This window comes from Aquarana catesbeiana, linkage group LG04 (genome assembly GCF_042186555.1).
Source record: "Aquarana catesbeiana isolate 2022-GZ linkage group LG04, ASM4218655v1, whole genome shotgun sequence".
Taxonomy (NCBI): domain Eukaryota; kingdom Metazoa; phylum Chordata; class Amphibia; order Anura; family Ranidae; genus Aquarana; species Aquarana catesbeiana.
In genome coordinates this window covers 574614749-574641393 of record NC_133327.1, presented here as the reverse complement: position 1 = coordinate 574641393, position 26645 = coordinate 574614749, and the positions used below count along the sequence as shown (strand labels likewise).

Here is a 26645-nt window from a genome sequence, read left to right as displayed (position 1 = left end):
AAGAAAAAAGCAAAAATTTTCAAAGAACCACTGGTCCCCACAGGGAGCCAGGTCTTTCTCCTAGACTAGGCAGAAAAAAAACTGAGCTGCTGGGAGCAGAGTGGGGGGTTATTGCCAGTAGGACCGCCCCCTGGGCAGTGCTGTGCTAGTTTTTTCTATGTTCTGCCTAGTCCTCTCCTAAAGGTGGCAATATAACCCCTAAAGGTCAAGATTATGGTGCTGTGTCCGTCAATGAGCGAAAGAGAAATGAGGTTATTCAATTTAGAAAATTCTCGTAATACAGAATACAACTTTGGAAGTGATGTATTGTATTTTCGGCCAAAAACTGTACTGATTAAACAAAAATGGAATGATCTGGAATCAAACGAGAAAAATTTTCGTGTTTGACGCCTACTTATTTTAGATGAACTGTCATAATTGTCTCTCGAAAGCTGTGTACAATCAGATCATCATAAGATCGCTTCAAAAGCAGTATTTTTCGTGCGATTTTCTGGTCCTCTGTACTGGGCTTTACAAATAGGTTTCTTCCAAACCTCATTTACCCATGTATTCCTCACATTAATAAGATTTACATTGCTACATTTCAAAGTTCATTCCAAGAAAATAAACTTAAAAGTGGTAACCCTAAAAAAAATAAAAATAATAATAATATCCTGATCCTTTACAGCAGGATACACAGCATAGTGCTTGTGCTGTGTCATTTGTCCCTCATGGCTGCTGATCTCCGATTACCGTGCTTCGGTTGCCGCCGCGATTCCGCTCTCTCTCCCTTTCTCCCTGCCTGTCAGCTCGGAAGTCTGTGATCTTGTGAGATCGAACCCTTCATCACATGCACCTCTGAAGGGGTCGTTTACCTCTTGCAATGCCCCTGCGCGCTACAATACGTGGGGAGGACCAAAAGGGCATTGAGTGTTCGAATGAATGAACACATAGGGAATATTAGGAGAGGTTATGACAAACACCCAGTGTCTAGACATTACGATCAAGTACATAAAAGGGACCCTTCGAAAACACTATATGTAGGTATTGATAAATACAGACCACACTGGCGTGGAAGTCTGTTGGTCAGAGAGATCTCAAAACAAGAGATGTCTTGGATCCATAGACTTAAAACCTACGCCCCCTTTGGCATGAACATTGACACAGATGTGAATGCCTTCATCAATAATGCTTGATGTTGGCCAATATGCCACACTCAATTTTTGTTCCTTTGGGCTTTTGGTTTATCTGCAATTTACTCAGGTTCCAATCAGTTATATGTGGTTGCATTTTTGTTTGTAATTTCAATATGAAATATGATGTTGGGAATAATTTTATATGGCCTTTTGCTCTGAGCCTTCATTCATTTGGACTATTTTTGCGTTTACAGAATTATTGCCTATTTTTTAGCATTTTCAATTTCGGTGGATAAGTGTTGTTATTGACCTCTATCATATTTTTAAGGACTTTGTTTTTTTTACACATTATGGCGGTATTTTTTGTATCTCTACTAATTATTAATACCCAATTTAATCTAATTTATATGTATTAGGCCCGTGCACCTTCCATATAATTTATGGTTTGATGTCTGTTGAGACCTTTGACCTTGAAATTTATGCTGTCGTTCAGTCCATGTCTTTTAGACTGGACGTGGATTTGAACATAGGGCTATCTGCAATTTGGCCACTGGGTGGCACTTGCATTTTACTATCATGTCCCCCTTATAAACTTTTATGCTGTTTCCGGCTTTAGAGTGAACGACGATAGCCGCTGACATTGCCTATATTTATTTGCTTTTTTGATGTCTGTCTTTTGTCCGGGTCTTGTGTCTTATTTTGGGGACCTTCTAATGTGTTCCCATATTTTGTATTAGGTGTCGAGTTAATGTTTTTTACTTCAATTTTTACTTAATTTATATTTATTTATAAGTTATATGTGTCGTTATGTGTGTCATTAGGTGTTGTCTGACACCTTTCTTTTTATTCACTTTTTATTTTCATTTATTGAATTTACATTTATTGTAAATTATTTGTGTAATTAGACGTTGCTTGAGCACTCTGTAGAGAATGACACAGGCATGCACATATCATCTATTTCCGCCCGATTGCGGCGGTACTATTCAACGCTATGGATTGATACATTCTTGATGTTCAGTTCCCCCGTTTGATTGCTATAGCTCAAGCTTGTTCTTAAGTGTCAGGGAAAACCTGATTCTTTTGATTGATTCAGTTGAGCGGCCTTTAATATGTGCTTGTTTATGACTATCAACATATTCGCTGTTTACCGATGTAGGCATTATGCGCATGTCCGCCGATGTAATGGAACTCAGAGCGAGGCTTGGTCAAGATGGTTCGGTACAAAGGGAGGTGACGCAGCACGCCGCCCGTGCCCCTGGACGACGTAACTATTACGAAACGCGTAGGTCGGAGCGACACGCTTGCGTCACCTCTCATCGCTGTTGCAGTTACCAGCAGGACAGGTTCTGTACGCGAGTTTACCGGCCGGTGCTCCGGACACTTTAGGCGCTTACCTTACTACCATCATGTGAGTGCAATTATTGATACTTATTTTAATAAAGGTTAATGGTTTTACACAATTGGAGCTTTTATATTTTTTTATGGTGCATTTATCCTGAATGCAGGTTGATGTCCAAAACGTGACAGTTCGAGTGTTTATGCCACGATAACAACGCCCTGGTTGTGCCAGGATATCCCAAGGATTCTGGTTTATCAGCTGTGGTCCGGAGGTCTGCAGAACATATCCCTTTCAAGCTTTCTCTGATCCTCTGTAGTGGGGGATCATGAGTCTCTGGTAAGCGGCCATTGTTTACTTGTGGTGGTGGATCGAGCACTATTCACAGCGGAGGCTTATCAGCCCTTCATGGACTCTTTATTTTCACATTGGTGATTTAGTTATTTATGTATATACATGGACTGTGTATTTACCCATTATTCTCATTTTATGTGTTTATATTTTATTATATGATTCATTCTGGTGTTATGTTACTTTGATATGTTCACATTTATTCACTTCGTATATTTATATGATATGCGTCAGTTTTAGCACAATTCCAATTGTTCTAATTTACTATTTCTGCGTTTGTGGTACTCAGAGGAATTGCTGCTTCTCAATCTGTATAACTATTTAGTTTGACATTTTGCTGTGTGTATCACCAGAGCGCAGTTTCTTTTTTCTTTTCTCTCCCTAGAGAGTCTCCCTACTTACATCAGGGTCCCCAGAGCCCCTCTCATTACATCAGGGTCCCCGGAGAGCCTCCCTACTTACATCAGGGACCCCAGAGCCCCCCAAGGTTCAGGAGTTGGCTGCATAAAGAAGGCAGAGCTCACCAGTGCCCAGCAATGCAGCCTCACCAGTGTCAAGCTGTGCCCACTGTAATGTCCTCTGTACTATTAGGATATCAACAGTTCCTTTCCATACATATACTCTATTGACGGATTATTGTGGAACGGTTTTGGCTTTTATATCCATCTTGCTATCAGTTTATTGCCTTTATTTATTTTCTGGACTTCAGCGCTTTTTTATTCTGTTAATTATATATTTTCTGAAAGCAGACACCCTATAGAATAAAATAGTGGTAGTTCCAATTTATTTGTCACGTTATTGCAAAGGTCTAAGAAATGCAACCTTTCAGAAAAAAAAAAAAAAACACACTAAAGTGAATTTTAGGGCAAACAAATGCAATAAACTACCCACAGTTTTGGTAAAATATAAAAGACGAGGTTGCACCGAGTAAATAGATAACCAACATGTAAAACCTTAAAGTTGTGTGCGCCCGTGAAATGACGACAAACTTTAGTACCCTATATTTTCTATAGACAACGCTTCAAAAGCCCCCTATAGGTACCAGTTTAGTCTTATGGAGGAGGTCTTGTGTTAGAATTGTTGCTCTCACACTAGCATGCGCGGCGATATGCAACATCTGTATTGCAATTGACATTTTCACGCGCAGGTGCCCGACGCATGCATTTATGCTAGTTTGTGCATATATGTGTGGGGTGGAGGGCTTAAAAATGGTGATTTTGTGTGATTGGGTGTGACTTTTTTTTTTTGCAAAAAAAAAAAATGTATTTACTCAACTCCCCCCCGCCCCTGTTTCTTTTATGAGACATGCAGGGACTAAAAGAGACCCTGCATGTCTCCTTTGAGCTCCACTGAATGTTTTGCAGTGTAGACCGCATTACAAAACATCCTTTCCTGGCTAAGCTAGCTGGGGGACACGGTAAGGCTGACCCGTCAGACGTCGCTTTCTGGGTCATAACAAGAAGGGACAGAGAGCAAACGTGTGTACTCTCCTTCCCCCTCCAGCCACCGGGCGGCAGATGGGCAAGCGCAGTCCGGAAAGGATGGCGGGGTGTGGCAGCACGCCGGTACCAGGGGTGTGCATAGCCGCACGAATGCTTTCACTTGACAGGCAGGATTGTGCCTGTCAGTTTCATAAACGATCCTAGTGGCTGTAGCCACTGGATTGTGTGTGAAACCCCCCCGCTGTCAGGTCCTTAAAGCAAAGTTCCACCCACATTTTTAAGTCCTTGGCATCCCAAGCTGCTCTGTGCACTTAAAACGATTTGGTATATAATATATATATATATATATATATATATATATATATATATATATATATATATATATATATATATATATATACACATACACACACACCACTTTTAAGTACACAATGGGGTTTATTTACTAAAGCTGGAAAGTGCAAAATCAGGCTCACTTCTGCATAGAGACCAATGAGCTTCCAGGTTTTATTACCAAAGCTTAATTGAACAAGCTTGGGTTAGAAGCTCATTGGTTACTATGCAGTAGTGAGCCTGATTTTGCACTTTCCAGCTTTAGTAATTAAACCCCATTGTGTACTTAAAAGTGGTGGTATATATATATATATATATATATATATATATATATATATATATTTTAAAACTCACTGTTATATTTGTGAATGAAATATTAATTTCCTCCTTCCGGCCACGGCTGAGCGCATCATTTCCAGTCTGCAATGCCTCCAGGGAGATGTTTGTCATCAATCCTAGGAGGCAATAGGCATCGCTGGGCCATAGCATCGCGTTATTTCAAAACCGGAAATGATGCAATGCAAGGCGGCGGCCAGCGCCATTTTAAATAAAGGCAACCATGCTTTTGTTGCCATTGTTACCCTTGCTTCCAAAGCAGCGAATTCGGCGGTGGTGGATACGGTCGATTCGTGTGGGGGATAAGAAGGCAAGCAACTATTTGCTATTTGAGAGTGGTAAGCACGTTTGCCGATCCAGGGGGACAGACACCACAGCATGTGCAATTACTGAAGAAAAGAGCAATGTTTTGAGAACAGCAGCAGCGTGATGTGCATAGCTAAGAGCGGCAGCTTCCTCTGACACTGTCGTTGCTATGGAAACCTGACCTGCAACCCATTACACTACTTGTGCTGCACTGAACATGTGCGAGATCTGCAAGGATGAGATGAAGGAAGAAATACACAGTCTTGCTTCAGATGCCCACACTTGAGATGGCCACAGCCTGCTAGAATTTATAAAGTAAACTAATGCTATAAACTAACAAAACTGACCTTAGTTTACAGACTAACTTTACTAGAATACATTAAGCTTGTGTATTATAAGGGTATTTTTATTTAAAAAGTATAATTTTGGCCAGAACACTGCTTTAAGACCTACTGACCTGTCAGCGAAAGGGTTAAAGTGGTATTAAAGTCTTTTTTTTTTTTTTTCTTTAACGAAGACAAACATGTCACACTCTACTGCTCTGTGCAGTGAATTTGCACAGGGAAGCCCAGATCCTCCTCTTCTTGGGTCCCTCCCTCCTGTTGAGTGCCCCCACAGCAAGCAGCTTGCTATTGGGGCACCCGAGCCGAGCCGTGTATCCATTCAGACATGGAGCCGCGGTTCGGCTTCTCTCCCCCCCCCCCCCTCATTGTCTGACTGATTCACAGTGGCGGGAGCCAATGGTGCCACTGCTCTGTCTCAGCCAATCAGGAGGGAGAGTCCTTGACGGCTGAGTTACTCGTGCACATTGCTGGATAAAGATGGAGCTCAGGTAAGTATTAGGGGGGCTGCTGCACACAGGTTTTTTTTTTTATCTTAATGCATAGAATGCATTAAGATAAAAAACTTTCTGCCTTTATAATCACTTTAAAGCAAACTTGCAGGTCAAAGTAACAGCTTTATGAAAAACTGTGTTGGAGCAAAAAAAAAAAAAAAAAAAAGGGGTACGTTGTGTGCTGCTGGGGAGGAGTAGAAGGTTAAAGTGAACTTGTTGGTTTACCGTATATTACCAAAGCACAGGTTCACTTTAAATAATCTAATCAACACCAAAAACACAAAAAACTCACATAAAAAACCACAGCAAGAGCAACTCACATTGCATCTGGAAAATATTAGGATATCAACAATGTTATTGTGCCTCCAATAACACTGACAATATTGTTCACTGTCTCTTACCTTATTAAAGTTGTCCAGCAGGAGCGGCCATCTAAACAACGCAAGTAACAGCTTATCGTAGTTTTCTTAAACTGTTTGATATCTTCCAGCTCCTCCTCTCTCATGTCTGGTCTCTGAGCTACAAAGAGCTGCATGAGATTAAACAGCTCTTCTACAGCCTGCACAAGCAAACACAATATTCAATTGCAAACTTTCCTTTACATTTTGTCTATGATTGCAGAAAATTAACTTTTAGGCTCCGTGCACACTAGCGGTTTTTATAAGCTCAAAAAACCCCCCAAAAAACGCTAGAAAAAAAAATGCTGATAATAGCAACTTTGTGCCGGCTTGTAGTTGCATTTTAGTAGCTCTGAGGAGCGTTAGCGTTTTATTAGCATCTTTACAGTACATGAAGAAATAAAACACTGCTTGAAAAAGGTAGGAGCGTTTAGCGTTTTTTTCTGCTGGGAAAATGCTCCCAAAAACTCTAAAAAAAGCAACTTTTCCACTCCTAAACACTGAATCTTGAAAAGTGCTTCTAGCATAAAACAGTGCGCATGGAGACATATAGAACACTACTGGCTTCTAGGAGCAAAAAAAAAAAAAAAAAGTTCATAATAGCTTATAAAAACGCTAGCGTGCATGAAGCCTTAAATGAAAGTCGGGGGGGGGGGGTTTGGGGGCTGAAGTTACCTGGTATCAGCTTCAGTTTTTGAAGCTGCTGAATTTTCATAAATACAAAAATGTTTGGAGCTTCTCATTAAAGTGCTTCTGCCATGAGGAAAGTGTAGGGGCAGACAATGTTGACCACCTTTTCAAAAAGCTAGTTGCCTGGTTGTGCCTGCCAAGTACGTTTAAGTCAAAGTCCCAGAACAAGCATTATGTATATTAGTGTCATAACAACATCTCTCTATACCAGTCCAGGGACAGCAGTCAATCATTATAGTTTAACTAAAGGCAAATCTTTTTTTTTTTTTTTTTGTTTTGGATGGCGTGGAGATGGATTAGAACACCTGTCAGTTTTTATTGCTATCTGTGCTCCCAGAGATTTACCCCATTTTGTCCTGTTTACCATTATCCTTGAAAGTGAAAGTAAGCAAAAACCCAAAATTTTGGGTTGTCCCCAGAAAAGTAATAGAGGGAAATTTTCCAATGGGGACACTAGTTCTGGTGACCTGGGGGTCCCCAAGGAATTCACATAATTTGCAGGCATTGTCCCTCACTTCCGGTTTTGGCTATGGGACAGGAAGCTTAGGTAAACCTCCCCAATGGGCACAGATGGCAAAAAAATTAAACTAACATGGGTTTTAACCCTCCATTACCCTATCCAAAAATGAAAAAAAAAAAAAAAAAAAAGTTTTGCCTATAGTTCTACTTTAAAGCAAAACATCAACTTCAAAAGATACAGATAAAAAAAAAAATATTTGCTGCAGAGGGTCACGTTAGCAACACACAGAAGTTGCGCTCTGCAAAGACTCAATAAGCAAGACACAGAGGTAAATCAGACCGTTTCCCTTTTCATGCACACACTGAGCAGAGATGAACTGGGGAGTTTCAGAATAGCTTCAGTTTTCTTATGGAGAGACCAGTATAGCCCATAGAAATGGTTAGGCTGAATTTACATTAAGCCATTTTCTTTCCTGCAACCACGGGTTAAAAGAAAGAGAATCGCTTGATTCCCCCATTAACACAGATAAGTGGAAGTTCCACTTTTTGGCTGGAACTCTGCTTTAAGACCGAGACTTAATTTTGTGATAAATGCTGCTAGCTGCAGAGAAATTGGTTAATTAAGGGGTAAGGATTGCTACAGATTTTAAAGAAAATAATGCCACTTTATATACACATTAACCCCAAACACAATTTCTTTAAAAAAGTTCACTGTGCTCTGAGGTCCTTTCTAAGTGGTTTTCAATTAAGGTCAATTAGCTTGTGGAATATGTTTGCATGAAAAGCTCCATTATGTTCTAAACACTGTTCCTTTCACAATAATCAAACATCAAGCTTTTCTCTCTTACCGCAGGGTACTGACTGGCATGCGGCGTAAGGTTTTTAAAGGCCCACTGAATGTTCTGATGTGAGGCAAGTTGACGGGTGAAGGCAGGAGACTGTTCACAGCACATCCGAAGAATGCCGTAATAAGCTGGCAGCATGCCACGATTAAAAAGCACCACGTCTTGGTCATCATGATCCGCCAAGATATAGTTAAAGGCAATATTCTTGGTCACCACAGGATTCTGAACAATAAGGCGCACATTCTCCGGACAGTCAACACAGACATTGTACCAAAAGGAAAGCAGCGCTTGCTTGTTGTGGTTTGTGGCTATGGCTGGCTCAGACAGCTTTGGCTGGAAGAGGTTCCACAGGTCCATGAAATATGTGGAGAACATAAGTTTTTCAGTTTTGGAAATCAAACAATAAGTCATGAAGCTAAAATAGGGCACCAGTTTGGTGGTACCATGAACAGCAGCATCAACATAGAGTTTTGCTCTAGAAAGAAGGCCCAAGAGGACATTGTACACCTGGTGCAGTACCACTGTGGTTTCTGGGCTGAGGGGCAGGTCACGTGTGGGAATGTGAAGAGAACGCGTGGATCTAAACATCTGACGAAAGGAGTTGCTTGGAATTAGTGACACCAGCAGGTAGGCTGCAGCTGTAACATAATAAAAAGTGTTAGTTATCTTCAAAGGTTTCAAAGCTGAAAACCAGAGATTGCTCATAAATACACCCCTACTGACAGCACAACTTTAAGGCCTAGGAAAGGATAGGCAATAACGAGAACTTTTATTATTAGAATAAGTAGGGCTGTAGTGATATCAGATTTTTAACAGCGAGTACGAGTAATAATACTTTTGGTCAAGCACTCGTCAAGTAGCAATACCTTTGCAGTGCCATTTGAGCCCACACAAAATGAAAGGGCTCAAATCGTACTGCAAAGAATTGCATGCGCTGTGAACAGGAATGTGATGCGATTCCTGCACTGCTCCTGTGTGAACCCAGGCTGAAGTCACTATGACAAGCCTGGGTTCACACAGGACCAGTGCGGGAAACCGCATGCCATTCAGACAGGAATCGCATCACATTCCTGTTCACAGTGCATGCAATTCTTTGCAGTGCGATTTGAGCCCATTCATTTTGTATGGGCTCAAAATCGCACTGCAAAGTTATCAGTTTGGGGTATCAGAGCATTTGCACACGTACGAGTGCAAATACTCGGCATCTGTGCAACCCTAACATGTTTGAGCAACCTAATTTCCTTTCAACAACCACACTAAATTGCATTTTGAAAACTAAAAAAACAGCATTATATTAAGATACTTTAAAAGGTGTTCAGCATAAAGTATGCTGTGATTTTCTTAAAACCCAAGTAAACTTTCAGTTGAATCAAAGATTTCAGATGCATTAAAACAAAATATTGTGCAAAGTTTTATACCTACGTTTCTTTAGAAAGCAGCCGACTGAGCAAAAAATCCTTCCTCTGCTGCAGCGACCCCCTGATCTGTGTGTGGAAGCAGCGGCTCTGCAGTGGTCCAACACAACCTCTGCTGAGTCAGAAACAGAGCTCTCCAATTAGCAGGGAAGCATGAGCTTTTCTGATTGTAGCACTAAGTCTGAATCAGCAGGGAACATGCTGGATGCCTGCAAGAGACCATCCTTCCACAAGGGTCCTTCATTACAGTATGCTGGGAGTGGCCAGGCTTTTCACTGAGGGTGCTTTGTAAATAAAAAGAAACTAAGACTTTAACCACTTGACCTCCGGAAAGGTTTTACCCCCTTCATGACCAGGGCATTTTTTTTTTGCTATTCAGCACTGCGCTACTTTAAATTTTTTTCACACAAATAGGACTTTATTGTGGTGGTATTTGATCACAAATGGGTTTTTTTATTTTAGATTAAAGAAATGAAAAATCTGGGGAAAAAAAAAATATATTTTCTAATTTCTGTTACAAAACATAATGTAAAAGAAACTCTTGCGCTCAGGACAACACAACTTAAAAGGCCTTCCCGGCACTGGGCCAATATCAACGACGCTGTCCCTTTAAGAAATAAATCTTCTACTATGATTAATACATAAAATGAAAACATTAAAGAAACTGCCCCGCTAGCGGCTGAATACCGACGGTAAAGCGCCGCTTAAATAGCGGCATTTTACCGCCGCCACAGTGTGAAATGGGGCCCTAAATGTCTTTGGTAAAAAAAAATTTTTACCAATACGTGTATAGTAATTAGTCTGTGCAAACGTTATAGTGTCCACAAACTATGGTACATATACTGGAATTTACACATCTAGGAGACGCTATATTTGTAATGGCAGTGAGGAGCGACGTACAGTGGGACTATGATAGGGACTGGCTATCTGGGAGGGTCGATACCTGTCCTTTTCAATAGTGACACCAATACAGTGATTATACTGTACACTGACACTGTACTAATGACACTGGCTGGGAAGAGGTTGATATCTAGAGGCAATCAAGGGGTTAACTGTATGCCTAAAAATGTGCCTAAAAATGTGTAATGTGTGTTGCTTTTACTTTCTGATCTGGCTATTTATCTCCCTGCTTTCCAGGGACAACAGTCAGATCGCTGTGTCTAGCCAAACCGAGTTCAGTGTTTTTGTAAACACAGAACTTTGTGTGTAATTGGACACAGCAGATTAGCGGATTTAAGCCAAAATCATAGGCTGAAATCTGCTGCCAAATGCTTGCTGTGTCCAATCACAGCACGAATCAGCAGAGGGCACGCACATGCGTGCCGCCATACCAGGAAGAAAGGGCCGACATACAAGTATGTGATGGTGCCTGAACTCGCTCGCAGTATAATTTACTGTGAGTAGTCGGCAAGTTAAGACACGCCTTTTGTGTTTAGCGGATTTAAAATGAAAGTTCAATTGGGATTTAAATAAGGTTACATTAAAAACACTGGATTGGAATTGGTGCACTTACATGTTCTCACTCTGGGGTAATTGTGTGCTAACAGAAAACGCTCCACCCAGTTTTCCATATTCTGCAGTACCCAGCTGTGTGCTAGCTTGTTTCGAGGAGTTTGCACTGCCAGCCAGTCTAAACACTGAGACGGGTTGTACTCAATTACCTGAAAGAATGGGAAAGCAAGAAGTAAGAGGGCAGCTGCTTCAACTATATATCCCAACAATGGAAATGATTCATAGCATAAACTTATTTACCTCCCATATCCTTTGCAAAATGTAGGAGGCAAAAGGAGGCATTCCTGGGGGCCCACCAGAAAACTCCATAATCATGGTCAGCAGTTTGAAGAAAGGATTAGCAGCCTGCAAAAGCCAATATCACATTAATATTCAAACTGCTTATAACTGACACCATCAGTTTCAAAATGACTATAACCGTTAGAAAAGTGAATAAGCAACATGGAATGTGACATTCTGCAACGTTAATGGTCCACAGTATACATTTCAGAATGTAACAATAGTGATTTTTCTGGGCATTAGATACCACAGGCTCAATTCATAAACTTTCAACTCATACCTTATATATGTAAAACCTGGCTATATATAAGGCACTGTATGATTTAAGTTAGGAGTTTACAGCACTGCACTGTATAATTTATGATTCTTTGATGCACTTATATGACACACATTTAGGGCCAGTTCACACCACATGTAGTCCAGTGCATTTTTTTTGTGCATCAAAAATGCATGGAAAGTAGGTTATATGCTTTCCAATGTCATAGTTCACACCAGTGCAGCAAGTTCCAGGGCAGTTCGGTTCCAGAAAAAAAAAAGTAGAACATGCTGCATTTTGCCTGCACTGGAACACAGTAAAACACATCCAAAATGCCCCAGAATGCACTGGAACACATAAAAATAGCACTGGACACCAGTAAAAAAAAAAAAAAAAAGCAAAAAAAAAGCATTTGGAATGCATCTGTACACGTGTTAAAATGCATTAAAAACGCACATGCAGAAACGTATCCGGAAATGATCTGGAGTTTTTGTAGTGAGAACCAGCCCTTAGTGTTAGCTAGCTGTATTTAGTATCAGACACCAGAAGGCAGTGCAGGAGCACTTATACAAAATACTGTTACCAATTCTTCAAAACGCCAGGCTAAGGATGCTTACTTAAATTGTTACTAAACCAACAGTAAAATCAATCTGCATATGCAGTAAAGCATGCTTGTTTTACTCACCATGGAACCTAAGGGGTTAATCCTCTGCATTGCTTAAAAAGGCTGTTTGATCCTGACTCTGACACTCCCCTTCTTTCACTGTCTCCAGTCTATCTGCTGATAGAACAGAGCCTTGGGGGCAACTCTGCACATGCTCAGTTTGGTGTGTATTATGTTTTTTTTTTTTATTCTTGGGAGGGTGCATGTGATCAGCACAGGGCCAATCTGCACTGTCCAGACAGAGGGTCGGGGGTCCTGCAGCCTCATGGGACAAATCAGGGAGAATAAAAACTCCTCCTACAAGCTTTAACCAGACACTGATAGAAGTCACAAGACTGCTAACTGCTGATGAGAAAAGATATTTAGCAGTTTAAATTTACTAAAATAATTGTATTTCCATGTTCTGTCTACTGTGGGAGACCAGATATAGTGAATGCAGGGTCCTGAGTTTAGTAACACTTTAAAAAATATATGTTCAACTATTTTCATTATCCCTATGTTAAAGCTTAGGGAATTCTCCAATCTTTAGAAAATCATAAGAATCCCTGCTTAAAAACTGCTATGTAACCTGTATCCACTACAGAATGATTATCATTTAAGGCAGTTGGCGACTTAATAAAGTACTGGTGCATTGCACGTTAAACTCAACAGTAGGCCTCCTTCACACGGGCAATTACCTGCAACCCCCGGATACCAGCAGCAAGAATCAGTGAATTCCTGCAGCAGGGATGACAGGTGTACATGAACAGCAACAACCACTTGACTGTACAAAGCAACAACAGGCTGAAAGGTGTGGTCACTGTTCACATGTACCCGCACTACCGGCGGTTACCTGTGTTTAGGGACAGATTGCAGAACCTGGACACCCCGTCTGCATCAGGCGGCGATCATTCGTCCCTATCCACAGGTAACAGCCGCATGTGCTTTTACCTGTGGACAGCTGCTGTCAGCTTGCCATTCTTTCACATGGGCAGCGCAGCCACAGCTAAATGGAAACACGGGTGATTTCAGCTGCAAGAATTCAGACAGGCCCTAATGTATCTGTAGACATTATGAACCCAAAAAAGTACAATAAACCACCAAAATATACCATAACTCAATGTATACTGTTTCAATAAACATATATTGGTGAACAAATCAGTGAGCAGAAATGCATTCATTTAAAATAATGCCTCACAACTACAAATATATTAATATAAATGAAAAAAGTACACAATTGAAAAAGTCCATCCAGAGGTGAAGAAATGCTTGATTGGACATGTGATCACTCCCAGGCTCCAACACCAAACACAGCCTCTTACCAGAGAAATCACACCTCTAACATAAAGGTCATAAACACGTGAGGACTATCCAGGGTATCTGTCAAATGACCCCCCTCAGGCGGGCATCACAACTCCCCAAAATGTCATAAAAGGACAGAATCACAGTTCAATACCGTCACAAAGTTTTATAATTTTAACTGTCACATGATTTAGATTTTTTTTTCAAAGTCTAAGTCCACCTTTCACAAAAATATAAATGAATAAAAAATTAAATAAATAAAGGCACCCATAATCAGCAGAAAAAAATGTGAGTTTATTACTTTTTTTGCAAATGAGCCTGCAAAGCATTTCAATAACTATCAGCAGATCGCGGGTGCAATGCACAGGCTCCTACAGAATCTTCCTCCAGCACAGTGTCTGCACAGACAAGTCAGTTACTGAGCTAGAGGAAATGTCAATGGACTAGGCATGGGGTAATCATTGCACATGTTTCCCAAATGAGAACCACTATCCCGTCTGCCACGGCTGGCAGATGGGACATTTAATTGTTCACAGATCTCTGTGACGAATGAAGTAACTGTGTGCTGGAGCCCTACAATATTCAAAAGCGACAGCACCTGCGGGAAAAAGAACCCCTATACGCTGTCAGGGGCACGAGAACCGCTCAGGAGTATAGTCTGCTTGCAACCAGGTCTCTCCCTAAATGTGTGTAACATGGTCTAAAAGGTTAAGTTAGCCTTTAACATTTTTGAAAGGTCACTAAATAGGCTGAGCTGCAATGCAGTGGCAAACGGTGCTGTGCGCTGCTGAACAAGGCACATAGAAAACATTTGTTTTCTATGTGACATAGCGCTGACCTACATTGTTCTTGCACAGAAAACTGCAGGTCACTGCATATTGTGTGACTGGGGCCTGAAAAGTACCTGTCAGATGAGAAATATAGGTGTTGCCTTTACTTTGGCAATTAGGAAGATCAGAAGTTACCTGAAATCTGACAGTTGCTTGACTGTCTACAGCCTGACCTCACACTTAAGCTTAGTACACCACCACTAGTTTTTTTTGTTCAAGCCGCTGTACTAACAACCCGATCTTAGTACTGCAATCTCCCCTGTTCAAACTCCCCCAGAACACTCCGGTCAGTGCTCTTGGCCATTGGCTGGTGGTTTTCCAGCATGCTCAGCTGGGTTCTGTCAGACCGGCTGCTATACACACGGGCCAAATGTTGGCCAGTTTTTAAATGGACCAGCCGATGTCGCCCAAAATTCTGCCTGTGTGTACTAGGTTTTAGTCATTGATCTTCTGAGTTTGCAGTGCATGAGGTCATGAAGCTGACAGGCAGCAAATGCCAGGTAACCTTAAATTTCCCCAACATAGCAGATGAAGTGTCAGGCTCAATGTAAATTATGCTACAACAGGGAATAGAAGTCTTTCCTAAGTAAGCTAGTATAATGATAAAAATTGAAGCCTAAATATTTAGATTCTTGCATAAGCCCAATTGTGACTGGTTCTCTTTAAACCTCAATCCCTAAATTCATTTAGTGGATTAACTTTAAAAAAAAAAAAAAAAAAAAAAAAAAAAGTGTAGCATACCTCTGGGGTCAGCTTCGCTATAGATGTGAATAGCATCGATGCAATCTAAAAGACAGAGTAGAGGTACAACTATTAAATAAGCAAACCAGATGTTGCACTTGTTCAAACATCTTAATTTAAAACTTGGCATCCAGAATGTTCAGTAAAGAATATACCTCTTTTGTTCTACCAGATAACATTTCCGAAGATTTCAAACCCCACGACAAACTGTTGGGGATGAAACTTGGGATGAAACTTATGAGCTTAACATCAGGTGAAAACAAGCCGTATACATGTATAATGGCACACTTTTCTGAAGGTCTACTTTCTAGCAGTAATGTTTAGTACCTTTAGGAGGTCATGTGACCACACAGCCTCCTTTGTTTTGTTCTTTCATATAGCAGAGGGTGTGTCTGTATAGTGGGTGGGCAGAGGATGACCTTCCACACAGCGGGGAAGCACTATTCCCATCTGTGTACGCTGCATTCCAGCAGCTGCTGTGTTGACGACGTGGCCCTTGCTGGGAGCTGCTCTTAACAACAGAGCAGGGCTGGATGGGGGCTGGTTGGTCAAACTTACTTGACACCTTCTAAAGAGGTAAGAGTGTGCTCTTTGCCACAGTTATCTTTTTGAGGAAGGCATTCAAAGATGGTCCAAACAAGTGTTCACCCTGAAAGGCTTTACTGCCTGCAAAGAGATTCCACCGACCAACAATTGAGCCAAAGGATCATTCTCATGTGGACAGACAGTGCCCATCAGCGAAAACGGCCTTATGGAGTCTTTGAAGGCATCCGCCAAGAAACACAATGCTCTTGGAAAGTCTTCCAGGATCTGCCAAATGGTTGGGTCTTATTCTCTTGAACGAAGCACATGCTTTACCCAGACTTTAAGAGCTAAGCAAACTACAACTGCAGTCACTGATGGGTGTAGAGCCACTCCTACCAGAAAGAATGCCTTAAAGTGGGCCCCTAAGCTCTTATCTGTGGCATCTTTAAAGACCAGGACCTCATCCCCTGGAACCCCTAAGGGTCTTAGTTAAGTATGAAACAGCCGGAGAATCCCATTTTTTAAAATTCCTACTCCATTGGGTACTGAGCACTCACTCACTCTGGCCAATTACAGTGATCAGAAGGCGCATAGCTGCTTGAAATGGCTGTGCACACAGTGCCTGTGAACAGAACCCTCCGAGGATGACTTGGTTTACCGGCAATAGTTAAAATGGTTGCCCCAGGGATATTTCGGGAGTGACATTTGTAAACATCACTCTAGAAATAGACGTGCACCTCCTTGCCATTTTTTTACAATACGATAGCAGATGGCTGATTTGTATTAACCAATTCCCTACCCCCTTCCTGCCTAGGCCAATTTTCATTTTTATAATTTTTCTCACACAAATAGAGCTTTCTTTTAGTGGTATTTGATTATTACTGTGTTTTTTTTTTAAGCAAAAAAAAAAAAAGAAAACGAAATTTTGAAAATAAAAAAAATTTACCCCCCCCCCCCCAATTTTTCATAGTTTGTTATAAAATTTTGCAAACAGTTAATTTTTCTCCTACACTGATATGTGCTGATGAGGCTGCACTAGTGGGCACTGATGGGACTGCATGGATAATCAAGACACTAATAATCAGTGCTGATGTCCCTTTAACATAAGTCAGTGTGAGGGGAAAAAAAAAAAAAAAATCTGATAACCGGCTTGTGTTTACATCCTGTGTTCAGCTGTCATTGGCTGACAGCTGATCACGTGGTAAAGGGCCGCTGTGATTGGCCCTTTACCAGGATCTGTGATCAGCTGAGCCGCAGGGGGCACACGGACAGCATGATCACAGGAGGGTGTCCATCTACGCCCTTCCACCAAAAAAAGCCTGCGGTGTCGACGTATTTTGGCTATAGCACGAGCAGAAAGTGGTTAAAAAATCCTGTTACACTCTTAGGATTGTTAGGACTGCTTTCAGGGGAAGGTGACGATCAACATTCAATCACATTTATTACGTGACAGTCTTACACTTACATGTTCAGCAAGACGGTTGTTGTACCGGCAAAGGCTGAAAATGAGGTTGCAAGTTTGTCGAATATTAATTCCATCTCGTATATGCTGGAACAAAAAAGGAAAGCCCTAAAAAAAATAAAAATATATATATATATTATTGAAACACAGATTTGCACATGCAATGGGGTAAAGTATGCAATATAAAATGTGCAAGAAGATTTAATAAGTATTTAGCAAAATGCTAACAACTATCTCATCCATGATAAAATCCATGTGTGTGATTATAAATCAAATACAGGACACACAATTACCTTTCCACCTGTTAAAGCTGCCATGTCATTCTGGGACAATGTGAGATGCCTAGAAAGTGGAGGAAAATGGTAATTAAAATGTGCATAAATATGACAAATGTTATAACTAGATTATGTATCTTCTTTAACTACTTCTCGCCAAAACTGAAAAAAAAAAAATGCTCTGGCATTGGTCTCCGTTCTGCACATGATATATTTTCGTTTGTGTAATTTTCCTTTAAGTATTAAATATTTTTGAGGGCAGTCAGGCTTTAATTTGGTAGCAAATTTGGATACATATATTTCCACGATTTTACAGGAAATGAATAGAAAAAAAACGTTTTTGCTCTAATTTTTCTCAATGCAGTCTTTACATAATTTGCACACCCTTATACATTTACCCCAAAATATAACGAACAAAGTCTGCCTATTAAAATGATCACATAAATCCCTCAAAAATCTCCATAGGCGACGTTTAAAAAATTCTACAGGTTGCAAGTTTTGCGTTACAGAGGAGGTCTAGGGCTAGAATTATTGCTCTCGCTCTACCGATCACGGTGATACCTCACATGTGTGGTTTGACCAAAGTTTTCATATGCAGGGGCTACCCACGTACGCGTTTGCTTCTGCGCGCAAGCTCATCGGGGCGTTTACATTTTTTTTTTCTTATTTATTTTACTTGATTTTATTTATTTTTACACTGTTTTAAAAAAAAAAAAAAGTGTCACTTTTATTCCTATTACAAGGAATGTAAACATCCCTTGTAATAGAAAAAAAGCATGACAGGTCCTATGAGATCTGGGGTCAAAAAGTCCTCAGATTTGGACTTAAATGCAAAAAAAAAAAAAAAAAAAAAAAAAAAAAAAGTAATTTGAAAAAATGACACTGAAAAAATGTGGCTTTAAGACGTATGGGTGGAAGTGATGTTTTGACGTCGCTTCTGCTCTGCAGTGTCATGGAGACGGGTGGGGGCCATCTTCCCCTCACTCGTCTCCATGCTAGGGAAAGGACGCGATCGCCTCCGCTGCTGCCAACGGCTCCGGTAAGTGGCGGAGGGCACCGGATCGCGGCGGGTGGGGGGCCCCTCCCCCGCCACGATAAAAGTGATCTTGCGGCGAACCTGCCGCAGAGACCACTTTTATCTTTTAGCCGATCGCCGGCCGAAAACGGGGATACCGGGGTTCTGGCATCTAGCTGCTGCCATAACAACGATATGCACCCCCAAAGTTAGGACATATATGTACATGCGGCGGTCAGCAAGTGGTTAATACAGATAAAAGTCAAGGTTACTGTTGCCACCTGGGGGTTTATTTATAGGGGATATTTTATATATACACACTCACCAGCCACTTTATTGCTTGGTAACACAAATTGCTAATCAGCCAATCACATGGCAGCAACTCAATTCAATTAGGCATCTAGACGTTGTGAAGCCGACTTGCTGAAGTTCAAACCAAGCATCAGAATGGGGAAAAAAGGGGATTTAAGTGACTTTGAACATGGCTTGGTTGTTGGTGCCAGACAGGCTGGTCTGAGTATTTCAAAAACTGCTGATCTACTGGGATTTTCACACACAACCATCTCTAGGGTTTATAGAGAATGTTCCGAAAAAGAGAAAATATCCAGTGAGCAGCAGTTGAGTGGACAAAAATGCCTTGTTGATGTCAGAGGAGAATGGGCAGACTGGTTCGAGATTATAGAAAGGCAACAGTAATGCAAATACAGTAGCTCATTACAACCAAGGTATGCAGAATATTATTTCTGAACGCATAACACGTCAAACCTTGAAGCAGATGTGCTACAGCAGCAGAAGACCACACTGGGTGGGTGCCAGTCCTGTCAGCTAAGAACAGGAAACAGACTACAATTCACACAGGCTCACCAAAATTGGACAATAGAGGATTGTAAAAAACTGCCTGGTCTGACCAGTCTCAATTTCAGCTGCAACATTCAACTCGTAGGGCCAAAATTTGGCGTAAACATGAAAGCATGGATCCATCCTGCCTTGTATCAAAGGTTCAGGCTGGTGGTGGTGTAATGGTGTGGGGGATATCTTCTTGGCACACTTTGGACCCCTTAGTACCAATTGAGCATCATCTAAATGCCACGGCCTGAGCATTGTTGCTGACCATGTCCATCCCTTTATGACTACAGTGTACCCATCTTCTGATGGCTACTTCCAGCAGGATAACGCACCATGTCACAAAGTTCCAATCATCTCAAACTGGTTTCTTGAACATGACAATGACTTCACTGTACTCCAATGGCTTCCACAGTCACCAGATCTCAATCCAATAGAGCACCTTTGGGATTAGGTGGAACAGGAAATTTGCATCAGGGATGTACAGCAACTAAGCTTTACGGTGCCCATCAATGCAGCCGCACTGTGCCCACACACACAATATATATATATATATATATATATATATATATATATATATATATATATATATATATATATATATATATATATATATATACATACACACACACACATACACATATATATATATATATATATATATACACACACACATATACACACATACATACACACACTTTCACATTTTACTTTTCTTTTCTCTTCATGGGGGGGTTCTGAACCTGGTCAGTGGAAACCAGCCCCCATTTATGCAGCTGTGCCATCAGCCAGTGTTTCGTCACACATGGCGACCCATCACATTTGGCTACGGAAGTGACGATCTGCTGAGAAATTTCGCACTGTGCATGCGCAACTTGCCAATATGCGTTCCAACTGTTTTTTACGAGCAGTTTAACCGTGAGATAATGTCACGGAAGTGACGTTACAGACAAGCTCTTCTTCTGTATAATTATTGATTGTAAGACACCACTTTGCAACCGGGCCCCTCGCGGGCTCGCTTCGCTCGCCACACTTCGGGCGTGGCCTCGCTTCACTCAGCATAATTATAATCTAACTCTATGTCCATTTGGATTATGGGGCTTGAACCTGGACTTCGGTGTGGAGCCACATAATAACTGCACAAGTGCAGTTCAACGTCAGTTCCGTCACACTGACGGTTTTAGTGTGCTGTTTTGTCGTAAAAGTGTTGGAACGCATATGGCGGTGTCGCGCATGCACACTCCAGCAGGTAGCCAAATGTGATGGGTCGCCATATGTGACGATACACCGGCAACAGATAGCTATAGCAGTGATCTACTAGAAGTGAGAGTTTTAATAGCTCTGCCTGAGCCTCTGTACTGACAGGAAATGCCATGATGTCAAAGCCCCTTAGACAAACACAGAGTTTGTGTTTTGTTTGCTTTTGCTCTTTGGAATAGTATGTAGCATGGTCAGAAGGACAGGAGGTGCTTATTTCAGCTGGTGGTTTCCAGCATTCTAGTCAAAAGCGGTCTGCAGTAGCTGACATTTATAAATGGTGGTAGATGGGGAATAAGGACAACCGTCCCTTTAGTAAGTAACCCCCCCACCTGCCTGAGTGCACCCCACATGGTTAAATCCTTACCTATATCCCTTGTATAGCTATACTTGCTGTGCTCAGCACTGTTCAGCCTTTGCAAAGGAAACATTCTAGCCGACTCCCCTTTCTACTGCACAAAAACTCTACAGCATTATTTATTCCTATGTGTGAGCTAAACTCAAAGCAGCCTCCAGCCATCACTTAGAGTAGGGTTAACCTATATGAATGAATTAAGTAGCAGCGCACGTGGCCTGTAGGAGGACCTGGTTGGAACTTTTTTTTTTTTACAAAGGCTATGCTCAGCAGGGTTGCAGAGTGAAAATGAGAAAAAGGTGCAGGGAGGACTGGCAAGTACGTAACCAGGTTGGCTGCATTCATGTGAAGCTGCCCTATTAAAAGGGTAAGTCCACTCTGATATTGCAGACATAAGTGGACCTAAACACTGGGGTTCTCACCACTCCAAGTAAAATAACACCGAACTGAAATTCTGACCATTAATCCTGTATAGAAAAGAAAAATCCAACAAGAAGGGTGACACCCCTGTGAAACATGTGACAGGTTATCTGTCTGCCTAAGGCCCCTTTCACACTTGTATGACTTGCCCTGCGACTTGGGACTGCAAAGTCGCATGACAAGTCGTTCCCCATTATTTTCAATGACAACCATTCATATTAGTACGACTTCTGCTGACTTCAAAGTAGTCCCTGCATTACTTTGGTCCGACTGTGATGCGAGTTACACAGGCATTCCCTGAAATTATTGCAAAAATCACGTCAAAATCACTGCCGCAAAATCGTATGACTTTGAAGTCGCGGTAGTGTGAAAGGGGGCCTTAGTCTGTCTTTGGTGGGCTAATGATTTTTAAAAAATCCTTTAAAGAAATCGACTCTTTCAATGTCTTGTGCTGATGCCAATAGGCTATCACTTTCACTGGGTCACTTTCACTGGCTGGCACTGATGCTATTAATATTTAAATTATAAATAAATAATAAGCAACAACAAAGTCTCAATTGCATAATTTGAAAATACATGTGCAAACTGCCCATCAAGCCACACCTCTTCTGCATGGGTGGTGCTAGTCAACTGCTGGAGTACCAAGTACAGTACCATAGTCTATAACAGGTCATCAGCCTACCTTTCTGAACGAGACTGTTCCACCAGAAACGCAATGAGAGCGATCATCTTCTCTAGAGCCGCTGGCCTGTACTTTTCTTCCGCAAGTGATAGAATGTCTTCTTCCTCCTCCTCTTCTCCTTCTTCTTCCTCAGACAATACTTCAACCTGTGGCTAAAAATAACAGTATATAATATATGTATATATCATCAATATATGACAAATGACTAAATCACACCATTCTAAACTAGCCATTCAAAGAACACACAATTTACTAGTATAGATCAAAAAATATACAGGACTAAATACATATATCACTGTAGTTTGTCTACCTACATTTTCAGGCCCTTTGGTGCCCATGTAAAAGTGTACCATGGTTGATATGGCTTGTAGGGACAGTAAAAACTGGCTCTGAAAGAGAAAACATTTAGTTAAACATTTAACACATAGTAAATAAATATACCACCAAAAGATGTATACAGAGATGAATAATACCTCTTCCTCTCCCATCTTGACAAACTCATAAAGGAAGGCAAAATACTCAGTCAGATGTTTACTGTGAGGCTTCACACCATGCTCCATGATAGAAAGCAATGTTTTCACAAAGCGAGTAACACAAGAGCGGCTGCCTATGTCCTCCACAGGCCCATCCATGTCATCAGAGCTGGAAAGGAATATGAATACATTGGTATGTTTTAAATTATAAGATATACTACCAATGAACCTTATTAGGTTTTCTATATGTAACATTTTCTACAAAGTACAGTAATTGTTTAGGCACTTGAAACATGATGTACAATGAGGATGCTTTTTTTATAAAGAATATCAAATAATTTAAATTTATCAAATGACCCACAAAGCGCACACTCAGAAAAAAAAAAAGCCTACATTAAATCAATATTTGGTTTGTCCACCCTTTGCCTTTTTAAAAGCATCAATTTTCGTAGGTACAACTTATAAATGTAGATATACGTATACAGTTTTTTGTTTTTTTTTTTAGTTAAGAACTCAGCAGGTGAGTTGTTCCAAACATCTAGGAGAACATCACAGTTCTGTGGATATGGGTGGTCTGTTGTTTTTTTCTGCTATTATATTTCCAGACAGACTTGATGATGTTAAGGTCAGAGCTAAGTGGGGGCCATATCTGTTCCAGGACATCTTGTTCGACTTTTTGCTAAAGGTAGTTCACGATTTTGGCTGTATGTTGGGGTCACTGCCCTTCTAAAGAACAAATTTGAAATAGAGCAGGCACCTCCCTGATGGCATTGCATGACTAATAAATATCTGCCTGTACCCTTTTGCAATTGAGTAGACCAATAATTCTGACCAAATCCACAACTTTATATGCAGAAACGTAGCCTCAAACCTGCAAAAAACCTTCACTGTTACCTGCAGACACTCATCCCTGTACTACACCCTAAGGCCTGGTTCACACCTATGCAGGTTGCAGTTGGTGCATATTCCAGGGGCATTTTGCGTTTGCCAGTACAAGTTTTTGATCCATAGAAGCCTACAGAACCAAAAAAACAACCTGATGGTCCCTGGCCCTTTCCATAAAATGCACAGATATAAACATGACCCATAGGAAACCATGTTAAATGGACTGTAGTGTGTTTCTGCAAAACTGAAAATGCATAAGTGTGAACCAGGCCTAAGACTTTTGGTAAACAAACGGCCTTGTATTATTGCCAAACATTTCACATATTTTTATGCCAAATTAATCACTTGGCCTTAGTTCCACATTGAGGTATGGATTTTTAGCTGTAGCTCTTCCATTAAGACCACTTTTAACCAGACGTCTTCAGACTGTAAATGGGTGGGTGTGTATTAGGGACGCACAGATACCTGTTTTTAAAGAGCGAGTGTGAGTCCCAATACTTGTGCTCAAGTACTCGCCGATACCAATTACCGATATACCATTCGGTGCAATTTCAGCCCATACAAAATGAATGGGTTTAAATTGCACTGCAAAGAATTGCCTGTAATTTGAACAGGAACGCGGTGCAATTCCTGTCCGAATTACATGCAGTTTCTCTCACTGCTCCTGTGTGAACCTAGGCTTGTTATAGTGACTTCGGCCTGGGTTCACACTGAAGTAGTGCGAGAAAGAAGAAGAGTGACCCACAGTTGATCACTTTTCAGAGGGCATTTGATAGGCAGTGGTGACTCGCTACCCATTTTAACCCATAAAAGTCACTCCACCATGTCAAATTTGTGTGCCTCTTTCACATGAATGAGCATCACTCAAGGGAATATTGACCCTCGAGCATGACGGGGAGATACTTTTTGCTGCTGCCACCATGGCTGTGGCATGTGTACACCCCTGTCTGCTGCATTTGCAGCAGATCGGGATGTTAAAACGTGGCTCAAACAAAAATATTTAGCCTGCGCATGAGCCTAATGAGCATGGATGGCTTCCACTTGGTCTGTGTACAACTCCAATCCTGAAAGATAAGATGATCTACATAAAGCTACAACCTTACAGGTTTATTTTGAAAAAAAAAAAAAAAAAAAAGAAGGATATATTAAAGCAACTATTGACACAATAAAAATGTACATTAAAGGGATTCCTGCAAAGAAGACAATGAATACTCACCCCCCCCTGCTATCCATTCCACTGATCACTGCAGTGAAGAGAAATGGCTCAAGATTTGCAGAATCTCACAGTTTTGCACTCAGTGGTTTAATCTGCTGTTCCCTACATCACTTCTGTATCCTGAAGTTGTGTAGAGGCAAGCAGGAACCACAGCAAGCAGCAGGGGGACCAGAAAGGTAAAGATTCAGTGTCGTCTTTAGTTAATTTCAGACACAAATGATGAGTGCTATTCCTACCACTGACACCAATGATAGGGCGTTATACCTCCCATTGACAACACAAACAATGGGGTACTATTCCTCTCATCACCTACATGGGGCACTACTCCTATAAATGACACCAATGATGGGGCATTAATCCTTTAAATGGACATCAATGAGGCGGCAGTGATGCTTCAAATGAGACCAAGGTTGGGGCATGGTTTACTCCCACTGGCACTAAGACATTTTCTACAACCACTGGCTTTTTGTTTAGAAAGTTTGGGGGCTCCTGCGCTAGACCGTAGTAACTTGTCATATAAAGTATAAAGGAGATGAGAATCTCATTATGCAACAATGCAGGTATACATACCAGACTTCATGTACAGTGAACCAAATATCAATCAGCGCAATCAAATAGTGTAAATGTGAAAAAATTATACAAGTAGCCGCCATCACTAAAAAGTGCTTTCACTCTACTTAGGGGCCATAATAAAATGAACAATACAGTGCTGTGCCACTAGGTATACTATAATAAATAATAAACCAATATATATATGTATGTGATCCAGTGCTTAACCATAAATCATCAACATCCTCATGCACACACAATCGATAAATCTTTAAAAGTCCATAAGAAATATCCATGTATCAAAGTCCATAAAAAATTTAAAATGAAAATAGGTCACGAGTGATCGATTATAGTGGATCCAAAATATAGCAATTCACCAACAAGTGCAAAGGTGGTAATGCTCCAAAAAGTGCTTTTGCTCCCCTCCACCAGTATCATAGGCTGCTAACCTCACATTTTGACCCCTGTTTCACCAGAGCGTCAAAATCAGCAGTTTTCCCTCTGGGAATAATGGAAATATCTGGGGTGGGCTTGACATTTTCAATCCTCCATCTTCCACACCCCCTTCTCTAGGTTCAGAAGAACCCCGGCAACTCTCATCCAATAGGATATGTATGAGGAAAGAGAAGGGCAAAATCTAGCTATCTCCGTATAAAAGATCATTTATTCTCATATAAAATAAATAATACACTCACAAGTAGGGATGAGCTTCGAGTTCGAGTCGAACTCATGTTCGACTCGAACATTGGCTGTTCGCAAGTTCGCCGAACAGCGAACAATTTGGGGTGTTCGCGGCAAATTCGAATGCCGCAGAACACCCTTTAAAAGTCTATGGGAGAAATCAAAAGTGCTAATTTTAAAGGCTTATATGCAAGTTATTGTCATAAAAAGTGTTTGGGGACCTGGGTCCTGCCCCAGGGGACATGGATCAATGCAAAAAAAAGTTTTAAAAACGTCCGTTTTTTCAGGAGCAGCGATTTTAATAATGCTTAAAGTCAAACAATAAAAGTGTAGTATCCCTTTAAATTTCGTAGCTGGGGGGGTGTCTATAGTATGCCTGTAAAGGGGCGCATGTTTCCCATGTTTAGAACAGTCTGACAGCAAAATGACATTTCGAAGGAAAAAAGCCATTTAAAAACTACTCGCGGCTATTGCATTGCCGGTCCAACGATACACATAGAAGTTCATTGATAAAAACGGCATGGGAATTCCCCACAGGGGAACCCCGAACCAAAATTAAAAAAAAAAAAAAAAAAAAAAAAAA

At 41.0% G+C, this 26645-nt stretch overlaps 1 protein-coding gene across 4 annotated transcripts in view; it reads right to left on the bottom strand.

Moving 5' to 3' along the window:
* Positions 1-26645, bottom strand: part of USP34 (ubiquitin specific peptidase 34) — a 317003-nt gene that overhangs the window by 25484 nt on the left and 264874 nt on the right. For all 4 annotated transcript variants that reach the window (XM_073628084.1, XM_073628086.1, XM_073628085.1 and 1 more), the window contains 10 exons: positions 22732-22900; positions 22573-22647; positions 22259-22410; positions 17705-17753; positions 17415-17519; positions 15425-15469; positions 11614-11718; positions 11375-11522; positions 8450-9084; positions 6456-6613 (listed from right to left, as the gene is read on the bottom strand). In XM_073628084.1, the coding sequence (XP_073484185.1) occupies positions 6456-6613; positions 8450-9084; positions 11375-11522; positions 11614-11718; positions 15425-15469; positions 17415-17519; positions 17705-17753; positions 22259-22410; positions 22573-22647; positions 22732-22900 (1641 nt within the window). The remainder of the gene's footprint in view (positions 1-6455; positions 6614-8449; positions 9085-11374; positions 11523-11613; positions 11719-15424; positions 15470-17414; positions 17520-17704; positions 17754-22258; positions 22411-22572; positions 22648-22731; positions 22901-26645) is intronic.